The following is a 20,470-nucleotide window of genomic DNA, read 5'->3' as shown; positions in this document are numbered from 1 at the left end:
CATTACGAGCAAGTTTAATTTGAATTAACTCTGCGACACAGAAAAAGTATCCACTGATATTTTTGACAATATGTCATAAACCTTGACTGGATGATTAGCCTATATATCCTCTTGTCTTTGGTTGCATGTTCAGAGTTAACTTCCCAGTGGATTATCCGGTCATTTTTTGTCGTGGTGGAGCCCCATCATCCTCTCCCGAACATCATCATCATCCTCCCCTCCCCGCCCCCCGTCTGTGAGGATGCAGGACGGCGGTCCTGAGCTGTGACTCCTGACCGCTCAGAGAGAGAGAGAGAGAGAGAGAGAGAGAGAGAGAGAGAGAGAGAGAGAGAGAGAGAGAGAGAGAGAGAGAGACTCCGTCTCTGAGACTGGAAGAAGTCGCGCTCGGGAATCTGATTTCTCTGCGTTTGTTTTTCTTGTTTTATGTATGCATATTTTTTCCTCTTCTGTTTTGAATCTGTCACGAGCTGTCTTGGCTCATGACTGAACGCGCTCAACATCTGGGATGATTTCAATTATGGGTCGATTTGGGATAACATTTCCCCGGAGCCGCCGCTGATGGTTCAATCCCCGTCCGACCCGGTCCTCGCAGCGTGATGGATACAAATGAGTTCGTCGTGCTGAAACTTTTATTTTTGGCCTTTTTGGGTGAGTCTGACTCTCTTTTGTGTCCTTATTATCAACAGAGCACATCTTAAAACATCCACCCGCAGCAATTAACTGTGCTAATTAGGCGAGGGAGTCTTTAGAAAGACAAAAACAGGCAAAAAAAGAAAGAAAGAGACTATAATTAAATACATTTTATAAGTGGCCTTTTGTATATTTCTATATTTTCTGTTTGCATCCCCGCTGTGTGCCATACAGCAAAGTGAACATAATGAGCATCAGTTACATCTCACAGAGCATGCACTGAATGAGGATCGCTCAGTCTAATGTGACCCCAATGAAAAGCCCTGACCGACATTATGTCCAGTGGGAATGTGTAGAGCTGTCTCATTAGCTGGTTGCACAAAATCAAATTTGAAATCGTGTCTTATCCTGAGCCAAATTATGACTAATAAATCCACTCCAGGCTTCTAGCTGTGATGCTGTGCTTGTACATATTTTATTTGAGTAGATTTTAATCAATGTATATTATTATTATTATTATTATTATTATTATTATTATTATTATTATTATTATTATTATTATTATTATTATTATTTTAGCTAGAATAGACATAAATAAGATACAACCATGTTTTTTTAACACGTAGCGTTTAAAAAAGTTAATGTCTAACTCAAAATAAAAGAATGGATTTAATTACGCTCATACATTAGTTAAGTTTTGCAATAGATGACAGAACTTTTCCACATTCTGTTATGCTACACACACACACACACACACACACACACACGCACTGTTTTTTCAAGTATTTTGTGTGACAGAAGAAAAAGCATAGATGGTTTTGAAACGTTTTTGTTTCACAAATAAAAATCTGAGATATGTGGAGCGCCCGTTGAAAACTACTTAAAGGTAGTTTTCACTGCAATTACAGCAGCCAGGCTTTAGGTTCATGTCTGTACAGACTTGGCTTATCTAGAGGTAGAAATTCTCTCGTTCTACCTTATAAAATAGCTCAAGCATGGATCAGATGGAGGACATCTGCAGAAATCGAATTTGAAATCCTGTCACGGATTCCCAGTGGGGTTAAGGTCTACTCTTTGACAAGGTAATTCCGTACACAAATGCTTTGATCCAAAACCATTCATTCGCAGCACTGACTGCCTGGTAGGGGTGCTAGGGTAGTTATCTTCCTTGAGAGTGAACCTTGGTCCGAGTCTCAAGCTTCTTTCAGTCTCAGACAAGTTTAATTCCACGATTACCCTGGATTTAGATCCACCAATCGTCAAATCAACTCCGACCCTGAAACCTCAGCAGGGGTTAATGTTTTAAGCTTGCAAAATCTTATTTTCATTCAGACTGTTGGCATCATCCAAAATATATATATATATATATTTTTTTTTTTTCACCAATCAGTTGGTACTGTAAAACATTTTCACAGAAAAACTACGTACAGTCAGCCAGGAGGATGTTGCAAACTTTTAAAATAAAAAGTCAAATGTTCTTACAAAAATGTTGTAGCTAAACTTTAACAAATGCTAAACATTGCATATACAAGTATGGTTCATTAAGATCTTAATACACCCGGAAATTAATGTTTTTCAATTGTGCAGAGATTCTCCATTTCGGCTGAATCCCCTGGAACCTGGCAGGGATTGCTAAAACTAATTTCAACCAGCTGCAGTTGTCAAACACAGCATTTACCTCAAAGTAAAAATAGAATTTATTGAGAGGACGAGCGCGCATGGATAGCAGATGGTCTTGGTGGATGTTTTGTGGTGGCACCATCTGGTCTTGTTCAGATAGGAAATATTCAGCTTCCTTCAGTGGGCAGGCCAGGTAACGCAGGACTGCAATTTCAATGTTTGTGGTTATTGACTTGAAACCTGGTTTGTTTCCCCAGAGCGACTAGACGTGAACCTATAGGGGGTAGTAAGACCGGCGCCGACACGATGCTGGAATACTTTGAGCCAAAACGGGGATCGTATTTTGACTCAGATTACTTTTCTCATCCAATAAGGATTCTTAGCATTCGCCGCATCTGTGAGAAACATCTCAAACTTGAGACTGAGATTTTTTTTTCACATTAATGGAATAACAAGCAGGCCTGCGTGGGCGTCTTAACATTTAAAAGAAACAGAGATTATACATCAAGGCCTTAACTCGATGATACCCGGTTCCATAAGTGTGCAATAGCATTACCGCAGCAGATTTCAGAGTGCCAGAGAGAAACAGATCTCAATTGTCTTCAGGTTTAGGGAATGCTATGAAACCACATTCAAAGACATTTCTCTGTAAGACAGCTCGGCCACAGAATGATGACATTTAAGCTCACTGTTATCCTCCTTGCAGATGTGTTTTAATAAAGATCCCTCTAATGCCAAGAGAGATAAAGCAGCTAAAAACCTCTCTGAGCTGCTAATGTGAGCCAAGCATCAAGACAGCGTTAAATGCCAGGTTATGTTTTCTTGATATATACCAGTTGCTTTTCTGTGATTTGATGAATGTAGACCAGCTAGAAGGCTTATGGATGTCTCCTGCTTTTATGAGACGAAAGCACAATACGTTGGTTTACGTAAATAAGACGTATATTGACGCTTGGGGTAACCTGGCCGTGGCAGTAAAACGGTCTGGGCCATCTGGGGTAGCTTATCCTGAGTTATACCAGAATATTTTGACCATAAACTGAATCTTCAGATTGATAATAATGACACTAAGTCTATCTTGTATTGTAATCTGCTGTGTAGCAAAACTCTTTAGATTCAACTCCCTGTAACATCTGCTGTCGATTTTGCTTCAATCTTTGATTGAGAGTTCTCAGCAGTCACTATTGGAGCAATATGATATTTGGGTCTTTAAATTATTTAGTTTAAGGTCATGTTTTAGTCAACTTCACTGAATTTGAACAAGAATCAGGTGCACAAGTTTGAATATGTTGTATCTCAAATCCTCACAGACTCAACTACATGCATACGCCCCACTAATATTTGGATAAACAGCCCTTAGCAACCTGCAGAGAAACTACATTAGTTTCTTTTAGTTATCAACAATGTCCCGGCATAATTCTAAATGCATATTTGGCCACTTATAATATGAGAATTTGTGGAGTTGATGAGACTTGCTTTACTTCCTGGTAGGTCTGGATACAGTTTAGACTAGAAGAATGTCAGAGGTTTAAGATGAGCCTTTTTATGGGTTCCAAAAAACAGCTGGAAGTTATATTTGTGTGTATTGCACAGTTCAAACACACTCCTGTGTCTGCAAGTTTCAGCTCTCCAGCTGTTGATTAACAAACCCTCAACATGAAATTATGTCCATCACTCTTCATGGTTGGTAGGTTTTCTTGACTCCTAACATCGTTATTGTCTCTGTGGCTCAACAGATCTCTTGTATTTTCACTAATTCCCATGACGACGGTTTGGGTCAGATGGTTGAAACTTGGAAACTGTTTGGTGATCGAACAGGATAGTGACCTCAAACAAACAACGCTGGCTTAGGAGTGATGTACTTTAATGATATTGAAAATGAATGAATGGACTATAAATATAAGCCGATTTGTACAAAGGAACTAGTCGTCTTTAGTTAAACCTTACCAATATGGCTAATGTGGGGATTATGCCAAAATGAGTTGATGCCGTGGACGATATTAATATTAATACATTCAGACTCATTGAAGTTGTATCGTCGTCCCACCTTGTAAAAGAGAGGAGTTCAAATGCATCCCTACAACATCTGAATTAAGATGAAGTTTCTGCTCACAATGTGTGTGTGTGGGGGTGTGTGTGTGTGTGTGTCAACTTCTTATCAGATCAGTAAGTAATCCTGAATGGCAGCTTTAGAGCTCAGCTTTACTTTCCACGGGAAGAGAAAGTGGCCGGCCGCAGCAAACAGAACGACGCGTGACGCGCAGACATGCCAGAGTGTTTAGCTCTCGTCTAGACTGAAACGCTCTCTCACCGGGGATCCCCAGGTGCCGCTTGCTCAGATAAGAGCAGTAACGTGACGCAGTGAGTCACATTGATTTGTTGCCTCTAATGTCGGGCAAGCGCCATTGGTGCAGGAGAGAACGTGGGCCTCCATCTGCACGGCAGAGGAAGAGCGATTCCCTCTGACGATGGAGCATCTGCTCACCTCTTCAAACAGCAACTCACTCTCGTGGTGCCTGGGGGCGCTTTCTGTTTTCCCTTCCATCCGAAAAAGCTGTAAAACATGTTTGTGTTGTTCTTGTTGTTGTTATTGATCTCAAGAAGGATTTCAGTGCGGGAAATCATTTTTGATGCCTTACTCTTGTTTTTTTTAAATTTTTTTTAATCCACATGGGATGTTGGTAATGTTCTTATTGTAGAGAATATTTCTGCTCTCCATTGAGTGACTCTAATAAACTGATACTAAATGGTTATTTAGCTACACTGTTGGTTTGGGTAGCTACAGGTAAGGCAGGGGTAAGTGAAGAGTGACTGTATGCTTAAAGATGAAAAAAAGAAATGATCTCAATCCAGGGGTTTCTGTTGCATTTTAATAAACCACATAGAACCACAATTGTGTACAGACTACCTTCATTTGTGCAGCAGCAATTACATTCAACTGAGTATCAAATTAAAAAATGTTCCCCCCCAATTTCCAAAATCCAGTCATATTTAATAAAATTAGTTTTTGAAACCATTCAGTTTGCACATCAAAAGAACATTTAATGATCCTTCCTGCAAGAATATATCAAAAAACGAAACATTAAGTTTTGCTTGATGTTTCAATAATGTCTATTTTTGTTGAACGCTATTATAGAAAGGATGATTATCCTGAGTAATTTTGTATCTCAGTCTTTCTTTTCAGTGCTTAGTGCAGTAAGTGCACACAGGCTCTGCATAGCCAACTTCTTTTCTTGCCATTGTTCTCTCTTATCTTATAAGAAACAGTCTGAAAGAGGTAAATAATCACATATTGTACATCCTGATGCTGTAATAAGTTACAAACCCCCCTCCAAAAAACCAGAGTGAATTTGCAGTCTGACCACTGTGGGCATGCTTGGTGTCAGAGGTTGCTCCAGGTTTAAACTGGAGTGTGTCGCTGATTCCCTGACACTGTTACATTTGAACTTTAGCTGCAGCTCACAGGGAGTGAAAGTGTGTTTTGAGCGTCATGAATATTTCAAAGCTCTGTTAAAGATTTATGATCCAGAGGTGACTCAAAACCCTCTGCTGATCCCCTATTTCCATCTGCTGCTGCAAACTCTGCGGCGCTGCAAATCACAGTCTCTTACGGAAACATTTTAAAAATACAAATGAATCAGATAATGTGAATTTGTTAATGACACTTAAACTTTCACTCTTCAAAAAGGAATATTTGCCCACGTCCACAAAGTCTAGCGATATCTGACCCAACAGCGCGTTTTATCTGGAGGACGACAACTCCTCCAACTCCACCGGGAGTCGCATTTAGAAGAAAACAGCGATGCTACAAGTTTAAGCAAAAATAAACAGTTTCACCCATTTCGGAGCTGAAGAATGGAAATGTGGAAACTTTTTGAGGGGGATCTGTAGTGCAGTTTCTCCCCTTAATGTTTTCGTTTGTCTTTTTTTCAGCAACATGCCTCGTATCTTCTGTAAGAGAGTGTAGTTTGTTCTGCCAACACAATCATCCTATTTGAGCACTTGAAATATTTAAGAATGACCAAAAAAAAACAAAACAGTAACAATGGAAGAGGAGGATACTACTTTTTTACTTCATTTTATTTCTCATTGAATACAATATAACTGTATGTTCAAAATATGCTCGTAGTTTGATTTGGCTCTTTTTAATGACATGTTAAGTTTTATAAAGAGACGACAAAATTCTCTCTTTCATCCCCCAAAAAAAATCAACACCAAAAGAGACAAAAACCCTCTAAGAAAGACTACCATTACTGAAAAAATGTACATTCCCTTTTAGCAAAGTGAAATGTGGGATAAAAAAAACAACAACAAAAAGTTTCTCAGGGCCGTTGTCCTTTGTCTTCCTGTGCGCTTAAGCAGCTCCATCTGTCAGAGACAGAGCACTGGGTCAGAGGTGACTGGACTAGTTGTGGGACAGTCGAGCTTCCTGACACAGATTTTGTTGCAAACAAAGGCACAGGTGAAAAGGGAAGAACCTTTTCCCCTCGATTAAAACCTCTGTAGGAATTTAGCTAAAAAAAAAGGACATCTGTGGAACAATAGTGGCAACAATGATGCACAGAAATCTAAGAAGAAGGGATAAAATGGTGTCCACTAATTAGTGCTACTAAAATGAAAAGACTATTTCAGTCGTATTCAGTCACGGCACTATTAAAAACTGTGCTTCACTACAGACATAAGAAGAAAGACGGGAAAGTGAAGATAATTTTTTGTTCACCAAAATATATAAAATGATCAATCTAGCTTTATGTTGAAATTATTAGGTGCGCAAGACACACTTTTTGGAGATGTTTTCCCTTCAGATTAAAGCAGAACAAAACAGTAGGCCTCTCCTTCTGGTGGGCCGATTCTTTAGGTGGCATCAAATGTATGACAAATAACCAGCAATTTCAATCAAGACTAAAACAATCGGAGGAAAGAAATACATTATTTTGCCACTTGGGAGGAGGATGGCCATAATATTATTGTGTTTGAGTGCGGCATAATCAGATGTTGTCATGTACGGTTTTGTTGGTTGAGGAGTTAATTCAAAGCTTATGTTACTCATGAAAATAGAGAGTGATGTTGCACCAGTCAGCACTGTGTATTAGTGTAATTGAAATGGTCAGATTAACGATTAATCCCAACACAGACACATCCACCACATTATGCATGACCATAATCGTTTTGGTTAATTTCCAGATAAATTAAACCACAGATTTTTTTTTTTTACTAGAAGAATGGAAACGTGTGTTTCAAAAAATAAAGACGTTCACCTCAAATGTTGCAGCAAGTACTCATTACTCAGTCTCATGCCAGTGAGGATTCACTCAACTCGACATGCCACATGCTTGAAGCAGCTACAACTAACTGCAGTCCAACCTACTTTATGAATAATTTGGTAAATAATAATTTGACCTACTGGAAACAGATCGAGATACATTCAAATGTGATAGATCCTCAAATCCTTAAATATCCAGCGTCAAAAACACTTTGATGTATTTTCTGTTTGTCTTAATTACATGTAAAAAAAAAATGCTGTAGTCTTTGACTGTGATGTGTTGCATCAGCTACCAACCCACTTATCATCTATTCGTCCATTCAGCACGTCACGAATGAAATCTAGGCTAAAGTTGGAGTGATAATGCATTTTTCCTCCATGTTCTGGCCTTTGCAGCATGAAAGGGCCAAAGGGTCGGTAATTAACGGCCGGAGCGGGCTGACATATTCATGACAGATTGTCTGTGTTGTGCACAGATCTACATCAGATGAGTCTGAACCACCATTGAGTATCTCATTTTGGCAGACTGAGCTACTCAGAAGTTTCCATATATTCATCAGCGGGATGAATGTGATGTTAGGTTTTGTTTTTAAGGATTTATTCTGTTTTCTGGATGGAGTCTACCAGGTGGACTGATAATTTGTTTAAACGTACAAGGACTCTGTGCACAGATTTGAAGTTACTGTGGATTTTTAAAATTCTACACAGGGACAAAATGATCCATACAGACACAAATATACACATGCCTGCATTTTGATAGATGTCTTACTGTGAGAGAAACAAGACACACTTTGTAGTCACAAGATTTACAATGAATACATGACCACTGTTCTTTGGAAATAGGGTGGGGTCTACTGGACACATGATCTTCTGGTAGACTTGGTTCATTTATGGACCAAAATTGCAACGTTTGTTACATTTTCAGCAGGTGCGGTTCGCTTTCACACTGTTAAACGATCCAAACCCTTTGAAAAACCTATTCCCCTCTTTGCCTGTGGTGGCGCAGCACCAAGACCTCCTGATGGAAATGACACAAAAACCAAAGAAGACATGAGCACAACATTCTTCAGGAAATATGAATAAAAATGGCTTCAGATTTTAGCGGTTGTAGGATTTCTCTTTTGTCTTTGTTACACTTACCCAAAATGCCCTGCACTATAGCTTGCTTCCTGCTTTTTTGGAGCATGTCTCATCTGCTTGGCGTTCACATTCAAACCACACCAGAGCTCACTTTAACCAAATGGAGACCGAGTCTCGTTGGGGGACACATATTTTGTTGCAAACAAAGGCAAAGGTGAACAGGGAAGAAGCTTTTCCCCTCGATTAAAACCTCTACTGTACAACTTTAGCTAAAAGAAAACTAAAGCTCTCCTGATGGTACATCAAGAGTTCACTTGTCTGCATCAGAGTTTGATTGAGCGTTCAACACGTCTCTGAATGAACTGGACTTTCTGGTCAAATGATCTAGAGTTCAGTTAAAGTGGACTAAACAGGGCCGGTGCGAATGCACCATTAATTTGGTGGACTTACTGGTGTTCATGTTACCAACAACAAAACTATTGTCATGGCGCACGCTGCCAAATTTTAATGTTTGAGTTACATGTAGAATCTGTATGTGACTACATGTATAGTCCGTCATAAATGAAAAAAAAAATTACTTAAGGTCTATGTTGTACAGTCATCCAACCCTAAAGAAAGAACATTAAAAGTCTTCATTAAATCCCTCATTGCAAATGGCATGAAATTCAAAGAAAAAGGATCCACTGTCAGGCAACAGCTTGATGATGCCTCCTGGCACCATTCTAGCTTTATTTGTCACACAGCCCACTTAGACTTTTAAAACTTTGAAGCTCGGTCAAAGAAAGTGTGGCTTTAACGTTCTTTCAGCTTCTCCCTTTTTGAGTTACGGTGTTTTTATTTTCAGGCTGAGGAGGGGTAGCTCTGAAGCCACTAACAGTCTTGTTCCAGCTGATTATCTTTGCTAATATATTACAGTGTTGGATTCCATACATCCACTAAGTTATGCCAACTCAGCGTTTTAATTTTACCCCTGCCTCTTATCTACCTCCAGCAGCCTCCTGTTTCCACGTTCGAGGACACAACTCGCTAATTCTCGAGTGAATAGATTGCCGTTTCTCTACCGAAACAAATGCCAAAGCTGTGTTTATTGAAACTCTTTGGTTTGGATAAAAGACTGGCTATTCCCATGGCGCTTAGTGCGGCAGCCTCAGCGCTTCCTAACAAATAAGCCGTGGCAGCTCACAAACAGATGGGTCCCTTCCGTCGGGGGGGGCCATTCTGCCAGAGCTTGGCTGTAATTTTCTCTTCCTCGTTGCAAATGGGCTGCATTTATGTAGAGCCGTTAGCCCAAAAGCCAGCGGCGATGCCTCACATTCACCTGCGAGACATTGCTGCACCTCAGACCACCCCAGATGAAGCCATACTACACACACACACATCACGCTGCTCTCCGGAATAACACATGGATTCCCCCTTTTCTCCAATGCTGAATTTTATTTCTGTCCCTGTAAGGGCTATCCTTCATCTCCTTCTCTTCTCCTTCCTGCTTTTGTTTGCCAAGTGTTCAGAGTTCCCCTCCGTCTTGCACATTTGTATCATCAACAGCTTTGTTTTCCTCTCCATCCTCTTTGACCCCTGGGTGCCCCTGTTTGGGTGATCATATTAGTCAGTCATACTGAGATATGGTATGGTACGATAAAAGGTTTCTGTTGCCTCTCAAAGTGTTTAGAATTGACCTTAACAAGCAGATTAGGCTGAGTTGAAAGGTCGGCCATCAGAGACAGACCCAATGTTGCGTAAAGCAATCCTAAAATCAGACAGTAGTTCCAGGAAGTTATTTACGCTGCTGTAGACGGGTGTGCCACATTTAGCTCATCTTTAGTCGTGCAACAACAAATGACGGTGGTCAGACAGGCTGACCTTTGTCCTCGCTGACAGCTGGCCATTTGTGGGCTTGAGGTGAGTGTGAATGTGAGTGTGAGGCTGTCGGCTTAGGAAAGTTGCAGAAAATGTCTGCAGGTAGAGCAGTAAACTGTTGAGGCAGTGACCCTGTGAGAGAAAGGAAAGGTCAACCAAAGTTTATTTTTGTTCTGCTGGTAAACCACTTATGTTCATAGTAATTCTGGTCTAAGTGAAGCAAAACGAGTCAGTGGCACCTTCCTGATGAGGAGAAAAATAGTTCTGCACTTTGTTTGCATCTCGTCCAACATAAAGAGCAGCATATCTGCCTGGCATTTCAGTGGCATGTTTGTATACCATTGAAACACAGGCAGAGTAGATATCCAATCCACAGTCTTAATAAATAAAGAAAACAACGCACTATGCCAGACTTCTTGCCCCTATAGATCGGAATGCACTTTGCTCCTCTTGGAAGGACTCCCAGCAGTGCAAACGCCTCCAAATTGCACATATAAGTATTTTTGGCACAACATCTGGGGTGCACATGACGTCCTGTCTGCAACTAGATTTGACCTACTAGCACAAATAATCAATCCATGCTCTCCTGGGCAGAAAACAAGCCAAACATTCCCCCAGCTGAAACAATCTACTACCTATGTGCTCCTTCAACATAGAAAATGGCACGTGCAAAGACGTCTGAAGAAAGACTCCTATCTGTGTGGGGAGAAGTGGGAACGTCTCCAAATTGAGCGTATAAGGTTGATGCTGAAAAACACAATATATGTTGCACATTAATGCAGCTGCGGTTTCACTTTATGTGAGTGATACTCAAATGTGGGCTGAGTGATTGCATCATTTATGTGTGTGCTGCACTTTGCAGGCGCTGTGTGTACTGAGGAAGATTAATTTACCTCAGCATGTCTGGAGTTCTTTGATTATTTCAGGTGATGATTATTTAATAAGCATCGGATATTTGAGGATACATGATTTGATCAACAGCCTAATTAAGCCTCCTGCACTTTTTTAAATGTGTATATATAGCCTTCATTCCTTTAAACACTCACCATAAAAAACTGGTGAAATACAGTATTAATAGAGAGGACAGGACTTGATGTTCCCTAGAAGACATTACATTTTTTCATACTTTTATATCATGTACTGTGTTACTGATAAACCAATATACATATTAATGATTAGAAACAGTGCGAGAGCAGGTTAAGTAAGGCCTTTTTTTTCTGTTTTCTTTATCTACGCTGCTCAGCCTCACTGGCAGAACCGCAGAATTGATTCAGCTATGCGTCTCGTGGCACATGAACTGGTTGAAGAGTGCTTGCCTCTCAGCAGTCAATCACAGTGGATTTCCCTCAATGGATTTCCTTTAGTCCTCCCACAGGACTGTGACGAGAGCTCTGCTAAGACTAAATCCGATCACATCGTCACCATCTTCTGTTGAGGTTTTGTTTGGTTTTCCAAAGTGAAGCCGAGTACATTTCGGATAAGACCCACCATATGAATATCTCTCCTCAGGTTGAGTACAAACTTCTGATAAACGTCTTAATATTTTCTTCATGGTTGATGTCTCCAGCATCAAAATGTGTTGTTTCTTTGTGCTTCACAAAATGCAAAGTTAAATTTCAGCTCTCCTGATGGCACATCAAGCTTTGCAACTATGCCTCATAGTCTGGTAACTAATTGTTGTCGAAGGATACAGTTTGTGTGCACACATTTGCACAGAAAAATTAATTAGTTTTTGAGGGCTCAAAAAAAAAGAAAGGCAGGAAAGTATCTGCTGCACGACTGGAAGAAACAGAGAGCTGTTCTTTCTGTCAAGCATTGGGCACAAATGTTAATATTCAGCATCAAATCAACATATTAGAACAAGATAATCTGTGCCTGCCAACGGTGGATTGTTCCTCATAATGTGATGGAAAGGGAAAGGTTCCCCGAAAGGATCTGAAGATGGAGTAAGTTACACTACAGCCATCATTGGACATCAGAGAATTTGAATGTGGATGACCAAACTACACACTAGCAGTGCACTAGCTATTTGCTGTTATTGACATGGTCTACTACTCCATTGAGTTTCACCTAAAAGCTTCCCAGCGAGCAGCTGAATTGAACAGTTTCCAACTTTTAGACCTGTCTGGCCTTCAGAAACTTGGAAGACTTCCTTTGGTATCTGAGAAGACAACATGTTTTGAACTGAAGAATAACCCAGAGGTTAAAACGCAGCGCACAGATAAGCTTAAACATCGTCGTGCCGGCAGAGAAGATCTAGTGTCCGCCCCTAATAGGCAGTTATTGCAGCGTCCTGAACCGTTTCCCGCTGAGCAAATACTGCGCTTGAGCAATCTCTTTTCCTGCAACACCGAACCAGCGTTAATCGCATTGCTGCCCCGTGCCTCGACGCAAACACGAAGCAGCGCACATTACTGTTGCAACAACATCCTCTCCAAGTTGTTTTTGTCACATCAGGACCCTTTCAGTGACCACATACATCAGCTCGCTGTTAGAAGGTCATCCATCTTCCTGTCAGGGGGCTCGGCTGATAACAAGAGCGACTGACACCGTGTCTTTTCCTCTGTCGCCTGTTGTTACTGCTGGTGGGCTAATGTGAAGAAAGTGTCATTTAACTTTGTGTATTTGTAATTTTCAGCTAGTTTTTGACTTGTGGTTTTATATAAGAAAATAGAAAAGAGTGGAACATGTTGCCAGTTGAAAGGTAAACAGATTTTAGGCATATATTGTTCAATTTTTTTTTTATAGAACTAACTGCAGCGAGGATGCAGAATAATGCTGTTTGGGTTTCCTCTTATTACAAAAGTGGCTCGATGCCCGTGACAATAAACACCTCTAACAGTGTCCGGTGCAAACGCAGAGTGAAATATTTCGCAAGTGTAAAGTTGTGGTGCACGGTTGCTCTGGATACTCCCCGTTTACTCCCCGCGTTCACATCCTAGCCTCTGTCCGCTTTATTTAACTCCCGCTTCTGCACTTCTTTCCGCACTGTATTGAAAAGGTTTTCTGTTGAAATGTAGGAAAGTGAAAGAGATCCTCAAAAGCGAGCACTCCTCCGGTTATCTGCTTCAGTAAGCCAGATAAACCGAACCGCTGCCTGAAGGCATCCTGAAACTAAGAACAGAAAACACAACATGCCAAAATAACTCACAGTAAAAATCATTATATCCAGAGAATAGTTGAAAACTTGAAAATGTCCAGAAATAAAAAAAAAAATCTGATGTTCTGTACTTCCTTGCATTCCTTCCTTCCTTGATTTACTAAGTTAAACAACCCGAGAGTAGGCTGGGTAAACATCAAGTAGTTTGGTATATTCAAAGAGCAAAGATTAGCAAGTGCTAAGCTGTGATTCCCTATAACACAGGAATCACTCTTAGTTTGATCCAGCTTGTTTCCTTAGCTCACTCAGAAACACTGTGATTGACCTCATCCTCCCCTGTTACAGGCTACAGTAACCCTGGCAGGAAAGCACACAATCAATACCATTGGCTCAGCTGGACAGCGAGACGTAACAGACATGCACAAACACTTTGTGACAGTTCTTACCTGAAGCACAGAAACATCCCATTAAAGCAACCTCAGAGTTCGAAATGACATTGGGTATGACCTGGGTCACATGGAGTCAAGAAAACACGCCACATGCAAGGACCCTAAGTAAAGATATTGTAAAAAAAAAACAACCTTTGAGCTGCGCTTGAAAAGTAAGCTCTGTGAATAAAACACCTGAGGTTCTTGGAGTTTGATCCAGAAACAAAATTGCCCAGTTCAGCAAGTCTCAGATCGGTTGAGGGGTCTACGTTAAAGTTCGTAATTAACAAGCAGCTCAGAAATGTATTGTAGCCATTCAACAGTTTTAGATCAATACTGACATTTTTAAATTTGACAAACAGGAAACCAGTGCAGAGATTTAAGACTATCCATTTCCAAGTGTTGGTCAGGAGTCTGGCAGCAGCATTTAGGACAAACTGCAGCTTTCTGATTGAGTTTTTTTTAACAAACCAGGAAAGTCAAAATTCTAGTAATCTAACATACTTAAAATAAAAGCATGCTCATGTTTTTCTGTGTCCTCTGTTGACTGCAATCCCTTTATAATGGCAGAACTTTTGAAATGATAGTAAACTGAGTTATGAAAAGACATCATATGATTGTCAAAATGTAGGTTTGAGGCTAAAACCACACCAAGATTTATTTTCAATTTCACACGGGTAAAAAAGATTCTCCATACTTTGCTGCGTAAAAGATGCTATTGCCCACTGCTACGTACAGTAGATTTGATGTTATGCTGTGGTCGTGTTTTTCTTCCATGATGCCATGACAGAGTGAATGGCATCATGGACCCTTAGAAACTCCACAACTTGCTAAGTAAATTCAGAACCAAGGAAAGGGAACACATCCATCCAAGGTTTTAGAAAGTGTGTGAGAACAAGAAAGACGGCGCAGGAAGCGTCTAAGAGACTTAATAGTAATAACTGATTTCCCTTAATGTCCCTCATCTGTGATTTAAGAATGTCCCACAGTCCCACAGGACGTGCCACAATTTACAGTGCGCTGCAATAAAACACTCATGCAACCAAACCGGAAGATGGTAGTTGGTCGTCTGAAAGAGAGGTAGTTAAACTTTACTTACATAGCACTTATCATAGATTAAATCTTGAAATGTCTTACAGATATCATAAAACAAAGACACAGGGGTCACTGATGCAAATTCTGGTTTGAGTATTTCTGTATGAAGTTTTGCATGTCCCCCCCCGCAACACCTCCCCCCTGCAGGACCTCGGGTTTCCTCTCACTGGCCAAAAACATCCATATCTGATTATTTTATTTATAGATGCCTTTTGAAACATTCAGGGTCACCCTACAGAGTAAAACAATCTAAAACTAGCCACAGTACAAAAGCACAGAGAGCAGTAAGATGAATTTATGATCAAGACACAAGAGTGTACTTGCATGTGCAAGAGATCAGAAGGGAGGAGCGTCTGAACTCTTCCTCCGCATTCAGTGGAGAGAAGCTGAAGGTTGTTCTCAACATAGCAACCTAACTGGTAGGCGATGACGTTGCAGAAGAACAAGAATGATGTGATTAATGGAGGGAGATCTTGGGATGATGCATACCAAAGTTATGCACCATCATGTTTCTGGGGACCAAGGAGAAGATCTGTAATTGGCTGGTGATGTGGCTCATTTATTTTGTCAAGTTACAAGCAGAGACACAGAACAAAGCGCCTGTTCCAGAATCCAAGTGGGTGTGAGACGTAAATGCACACCCCACACATTATTCTTTGTTCACAAAGATATATGCGCTCACATCAGCCTCAGCGCGAGTTCAGGTCGGTGGCGCAAATATGACATCATACGCAGATGATTGCTCTTCAAGTTTGTGTAGCCGTGCTTTGAGGTAGCTTATGAACATAACAGGCTCTACAACACAGCCCTGAGGAACCCCAAATCAGACTGGACATGGATTGGACTTTAACGTTTTTTAATGAAATGAGTGAAGCCTAAGAAATATGATTTAAACTAGTTCAAGGATGTGTTGGTCTTAATAGCAGCTAATCTATTAGTATATTTGCTGAATGTGAAATTGCATCAAAGGTTACACTCAGTTCTAGACGAGTGAAAGTTAACTGGAGTCCAGAATCTCCTGCAATAAGAAGAGAATTATTTTGATCATTGTTTTTAAAAAAAAATAAAGATTATTAGTAGCCACGTGAGGTTAAATCAATACATAATTTGACATTTCTTTAAGATTTTTGTCCAAATCTTAAATAATTTTAAACACTTTTAGCATTTAAAGTGTTCCCTATAAATCAAACCTCCACTCGGTCAATTGGTCTTGAATGTTCAAAAAAGCAAGGCGCCAGTTCAACAGGCGTGTTGTCAGGCTCGTATTCATCCAGGTAACGGCCTCACAGCTGTTAAAAGATTGTAGCTTAGCACGCTATTCTCATGTTGCTCTGCTTAAATGTTGCTTTATAGATTTCTTCAAGGAGTTCTTCATTTCTGCCTGTTGATGTTTTGCTCATTTAAATTATCACATGCAGAGGACCTAATGAAAATCCTGCTGAATGGGCCATTCTTTTAATTCCTGTAATAACGAACGTAGGACTTAATTAAGCAAGTCTCTTTTTTTTCATTATGTCTATTCTTTGTGGCTGTGCCTTTTTAGACCCCGGCGCTGATCTGTGAATTGCTTTGAAAAACCCCCAAACAGAGTCGTTCGTCTCTGTAGCCTGAGCTTTTCTAATACGTTATTAAAATGTTAATTTGATACACTTTCAACGCTCACATGCATTCTGTTTCCCTTTTCATGAACCATAAGTGACCTGATTCCATCGTGGGAAGCTTAGCTTAATCCATGTTAGGCTCTGTTGAAAGTGGTCAGGAAAGGCCTTATTAGTGTAAAAATAGCACCTGTGTGTGTGCGGGTGTGCTTGTGTGTGTGCGTGTTTGTGAGGAACCTGGCCACCTTTTTCTCCCAAACCAGCCGTTGACTCTAAAATCTCAGTGAAGGGGAAACAGGCAGCATGATGACTGACTGACAGAGGATTGCCTCAGACTAAATGTAATTATTCCCCTTGATCTTTTTTCACATTTTATCACATTGAAGTGGTGTGTTTACTTTTGCGAGGCACTTCTACCACTATGTTTGATAGTGGTAGATGAGGATTTCAGCAACCGGAGCGTCTCTGTACCTTGAGACTTTTTAGGATGTGCATGAACTTTCACGCATTAGACACTTTTTATTTGACCTGTTTTCTTTACCTGGTTAAGTCTTTCTGGATTGTGGGGGATGGAACCTTTCACTAGGGGTCTGTGAGTGAGCGTCTTTCAGAAAACAACATAAACCTGCAAACTCTTACTTCCCTCCGACCATTTCTAAATCCCAAGCTGCGAACTGGAGATGCTGAATTTTAAACCACTGAATTTATGAAAGAACTTCCTCAAAGGAGCGGACATCACCACCATTTAGTATATAATGGAAATATAATTTCTGATATATATACAGTACAGAAAATTTGGTAAGCCCGGTGGTTGGGCTTTTGAGTTAAAAAATGTTTAAAGTTGACTGGATATTTGAAAATATCACTTGATAATTATGTTATTGAAAGATTGTAAGATTAACACCCGAAAGCCAACTATAAAAAGTCTTAAAAAATGCTAACATTTTAAAAAGACTTAAATAAATAAGCAATGTTGAACCTGGTGGGGGCACAAGTAAAACCTGGTGGCCCGCCAGGCTTATAATACACTGAAACCCCACAGTGTGTACTTGCAAGAGATGTTTTTCGATCTTACATTTAAAAAAAATATCCATAATGGATGATTTTAATAATTTTTTGTAATCATTATGTTATTGTATTGTCCTTTGAATTTGTTCTTTATAAAGTTTTGAGTTACATCTCTTTCTTACCATACAGGTCGTTGTGATTGGTGTGGAAACCACTTCTCTAATTGTTGCTTTGAGATTGGTTTCATACAATGTAACAACCTGTCATTCAGACCCACCGTCTCCAAGATTTTGCAATTAAATAAATGCTTACTTGAGGATTTTCTCTTCTCTCTAGATTGTGTGAACAAGCTCTTGAGCTGTCACACACTGAGTAGACGTGTTCAGCTCTCTGCTAAATTTCAGGCTCATGAATCTCTCTGTACCGCCAACCAAATGTCATCCTTTCCCACTAATGATGTCAGTCCTGCCTGCTTCCCCAGAGCAGATCTCATTTCTAACCTCCCCTGCTGTTCTGCTGAGCAGTAAAACAGAGATCCTGCTGCTCCGTCGCTGTCGTGGGTTCATCACTTCATGCTTGTATTTATCAAAAGGAGAAACTACTGCATTTTATCCTGGCATAGAGTTTGTATTATAATGGCAAAATGGTATGAGTTGGACCAAGCAGTGTATTTCATAATATGGAAATGGCTGAACTTCATGTAGATAAACCCGATGAAGGATTGTTCATCAGGTTCATCTACTGTGTCACGGCTTGATGGGGCCCTTTGTGGGTCTGAAGTGAAATTTACATGTACTTCACTTGTTCTGACCAGTAAAACAAGTACATATTTAGTTAATTTTTTATTATTAAAACTATTTTTAATGATTATTTTAATTATTAATTAAAACTAATCACATTTCTAATAATTTTAGTTGAATTATTTTCGTCTATCTTGTGTGAACGAAGATTTAAATAGAGCATACACAGTCAATGTCTGCTATTCTCTACAGTGATAAGTATACAAAGACATTTAAATAACTTGCATTCCTTGTGAAAGTGAGCTTAAATCTAAACCTACAACAACAAAAAAAAAGAGAGTTTGATCTTTTTCCTAAAATATTTTTAGCTTACTTGTTGCAGATCAAAACTTCCTGGAAGCCCAGCCTGCTGTAGAATATGTGGTAAGGGAACGTAGGTGATCTTTGGCTTTTCCAGACGGAAGCTTCTGTGTTTGCATTGGACGATTAAAACAGGAAGTTACTTTGGGATACGAGCGCCCGAGGTTCACTGCCACTGGGAATAAAATGCAAGCGGGGACCTGTGGGAATGGAGCGGCCGAGAGCCAAGATTTGAAGTCGGCAAAGAAGGGTTTCAAAGACGGCTGTCATTAGAGTGCACAGTACATCACTGCAATATTTGATTTCACGTATCGATCGGTAAACACAAAGAAGTTCTTTTCTTTGAGCCCTGACAGCTGAAAGGATCACGAGAGAAGGCTTTCTCGTTCTCTCTGCAGATCGTCACGATTCTCTCATCCCTTTCTGAGGAGGACAGGAAGATTTTAATCTCTTAAAGAGGACAGGGATATGGATTTGACGCCGTCACCTCTCATAAGCCTGGATGTTTTTATGCAGCTGTGACGTTGGGAGCGGCAGCGCTGTCAACCTCAGAAACCTTTTGATCTAAAAGTGATTTTAAATCTTGCTTTTCGAGAGTCTTTTGCCCTGGACACTGCCGTTATCAATTTTTCCTCCTCTGACATCCACGCACTCCTATGTTTAATAGATTTGGAAAAAGATTCAGCTATAAAAATCTGCATTTTGACCACATTGCTTAAAGATATATAATCTTTATAAGAGGCTTTTGTTGTTGTTGAGTTGTAGATGTCATTAGTAATTCTTGCATTAATTCTTGCAGTAATTCTCTACTTTTTGCTGTTTTTTTTTGTAAAATGTAAGTCTTAGTCTTTGTGTGATTGTATGCAGATTTTTTTATTTTTTGCACTTGTCTTCATCTTTTCTGCCAGGTGCGCATGTCTAAGAAGATTTTTACCTCTGCAAAATGCAGCGTTTTCACTCCCGTCTAATTAGAAAGCCCTAACAGAGAGATTTGCTTCTGAAATTGAACTGCCAAGCAAATAGCATCTCTGTGTGCCGACACTGGTCGCTGAATTTAAATTTGGCAAAATGAAAAAAAAAAAACAAAAACAAAAACATACTTTTGATTAAAGTCACTTCCAGGGCAAAGATCTTCTGAGTCTGAAACACCAGCACAGTTTTGTGAACTCCATCCTGTTGTTGCCTCAGTAAAATGCTGCCGCTCACATGACATTATAGCGATAACTCTTCATACCCTGAGGATGGCAGGTGCTCTGAGAACCGTGGCTCAAATTATGAGGACAACATTCACCGGAACATGAGGAAACATTTAACTTTCTCCAACTCGCTTGTAATCCTGTCACGCTATTGTTTCTCTGTCTTTTGTTTCGATGGCACAAAAAGACACAAAACCATGGAAAGTAATGCTTTGGGTCAGAATTATGCATTTAACACTGCAGCACACACAGTTTTATCAACAGGCAGGCCAGGCGGAAACTCATGAAATTCAATTCCCAGGCTGCCAGGTAATCATTATTTTTGGCTTATCCTCAGAGCCATTTGATTTGTGAATGAAGCTAAGAGGTAGCAGAGTGTAAGAAATAACTTGCAAAGTGCGAAACTGCAACTGGGTAGAGTTTAATATTTGCACATTGGGTTCTTCTCTGTCCTTTGAGACTGGAAGAATTCAGTAATTAATGAAGCTCCTATGT

General features: G+C 40.0%; 1 protein-coding gene across 2 annotated transcripts in view; it reads left to right on the top strand.

Annotated features, from left to right (window-relative positions):
- The first annotated feature begins 210 nt into the window (after positions 1–210).
- The window catches only part of LOC103482308 (receptor activity-modifying protein 3), a 37,279-nt gene continuing 17,019 nt past the window's right edge, over positions 211–20,470 (top strand). The window contains exon 1 of one of the 2 annotated variants that reach the window (XM_008438398.3): positions 211–648. In XM_008438398.3, coding sequence (XP_008436620.2) covers positions 597–648 — 52 coding nt within the window. In that variant the 5' untranslated portion in view covers positions 211–596. Of the gene's footprint in view, positions 649–19,602; positions 20,285–20,470 lie in introns of those variants that run through there. The other variant, XM_081602024.1, reaches the window with a different exon arrangement.

This window comes from Poecilia reticulata, chromosome 20 (assembly GCF_904066995.2).
Source record: "Poecilia reticulata chromosome 20, P_reticulata-male-v2, whole genome shotgun sequence".
Taxonomy (NCBI): Eukaryota; Metazoa; Chordata; class Actinopteri; order Cyprinodontiformes; family Poeciliidae; genus Poecilia; species Poecilia reticulata.
The sequence above is the reverse complement of the archived record's forward strand: the minus strand, read 5'-3'. Positions and strand labels throughout refer to the sequence as shown.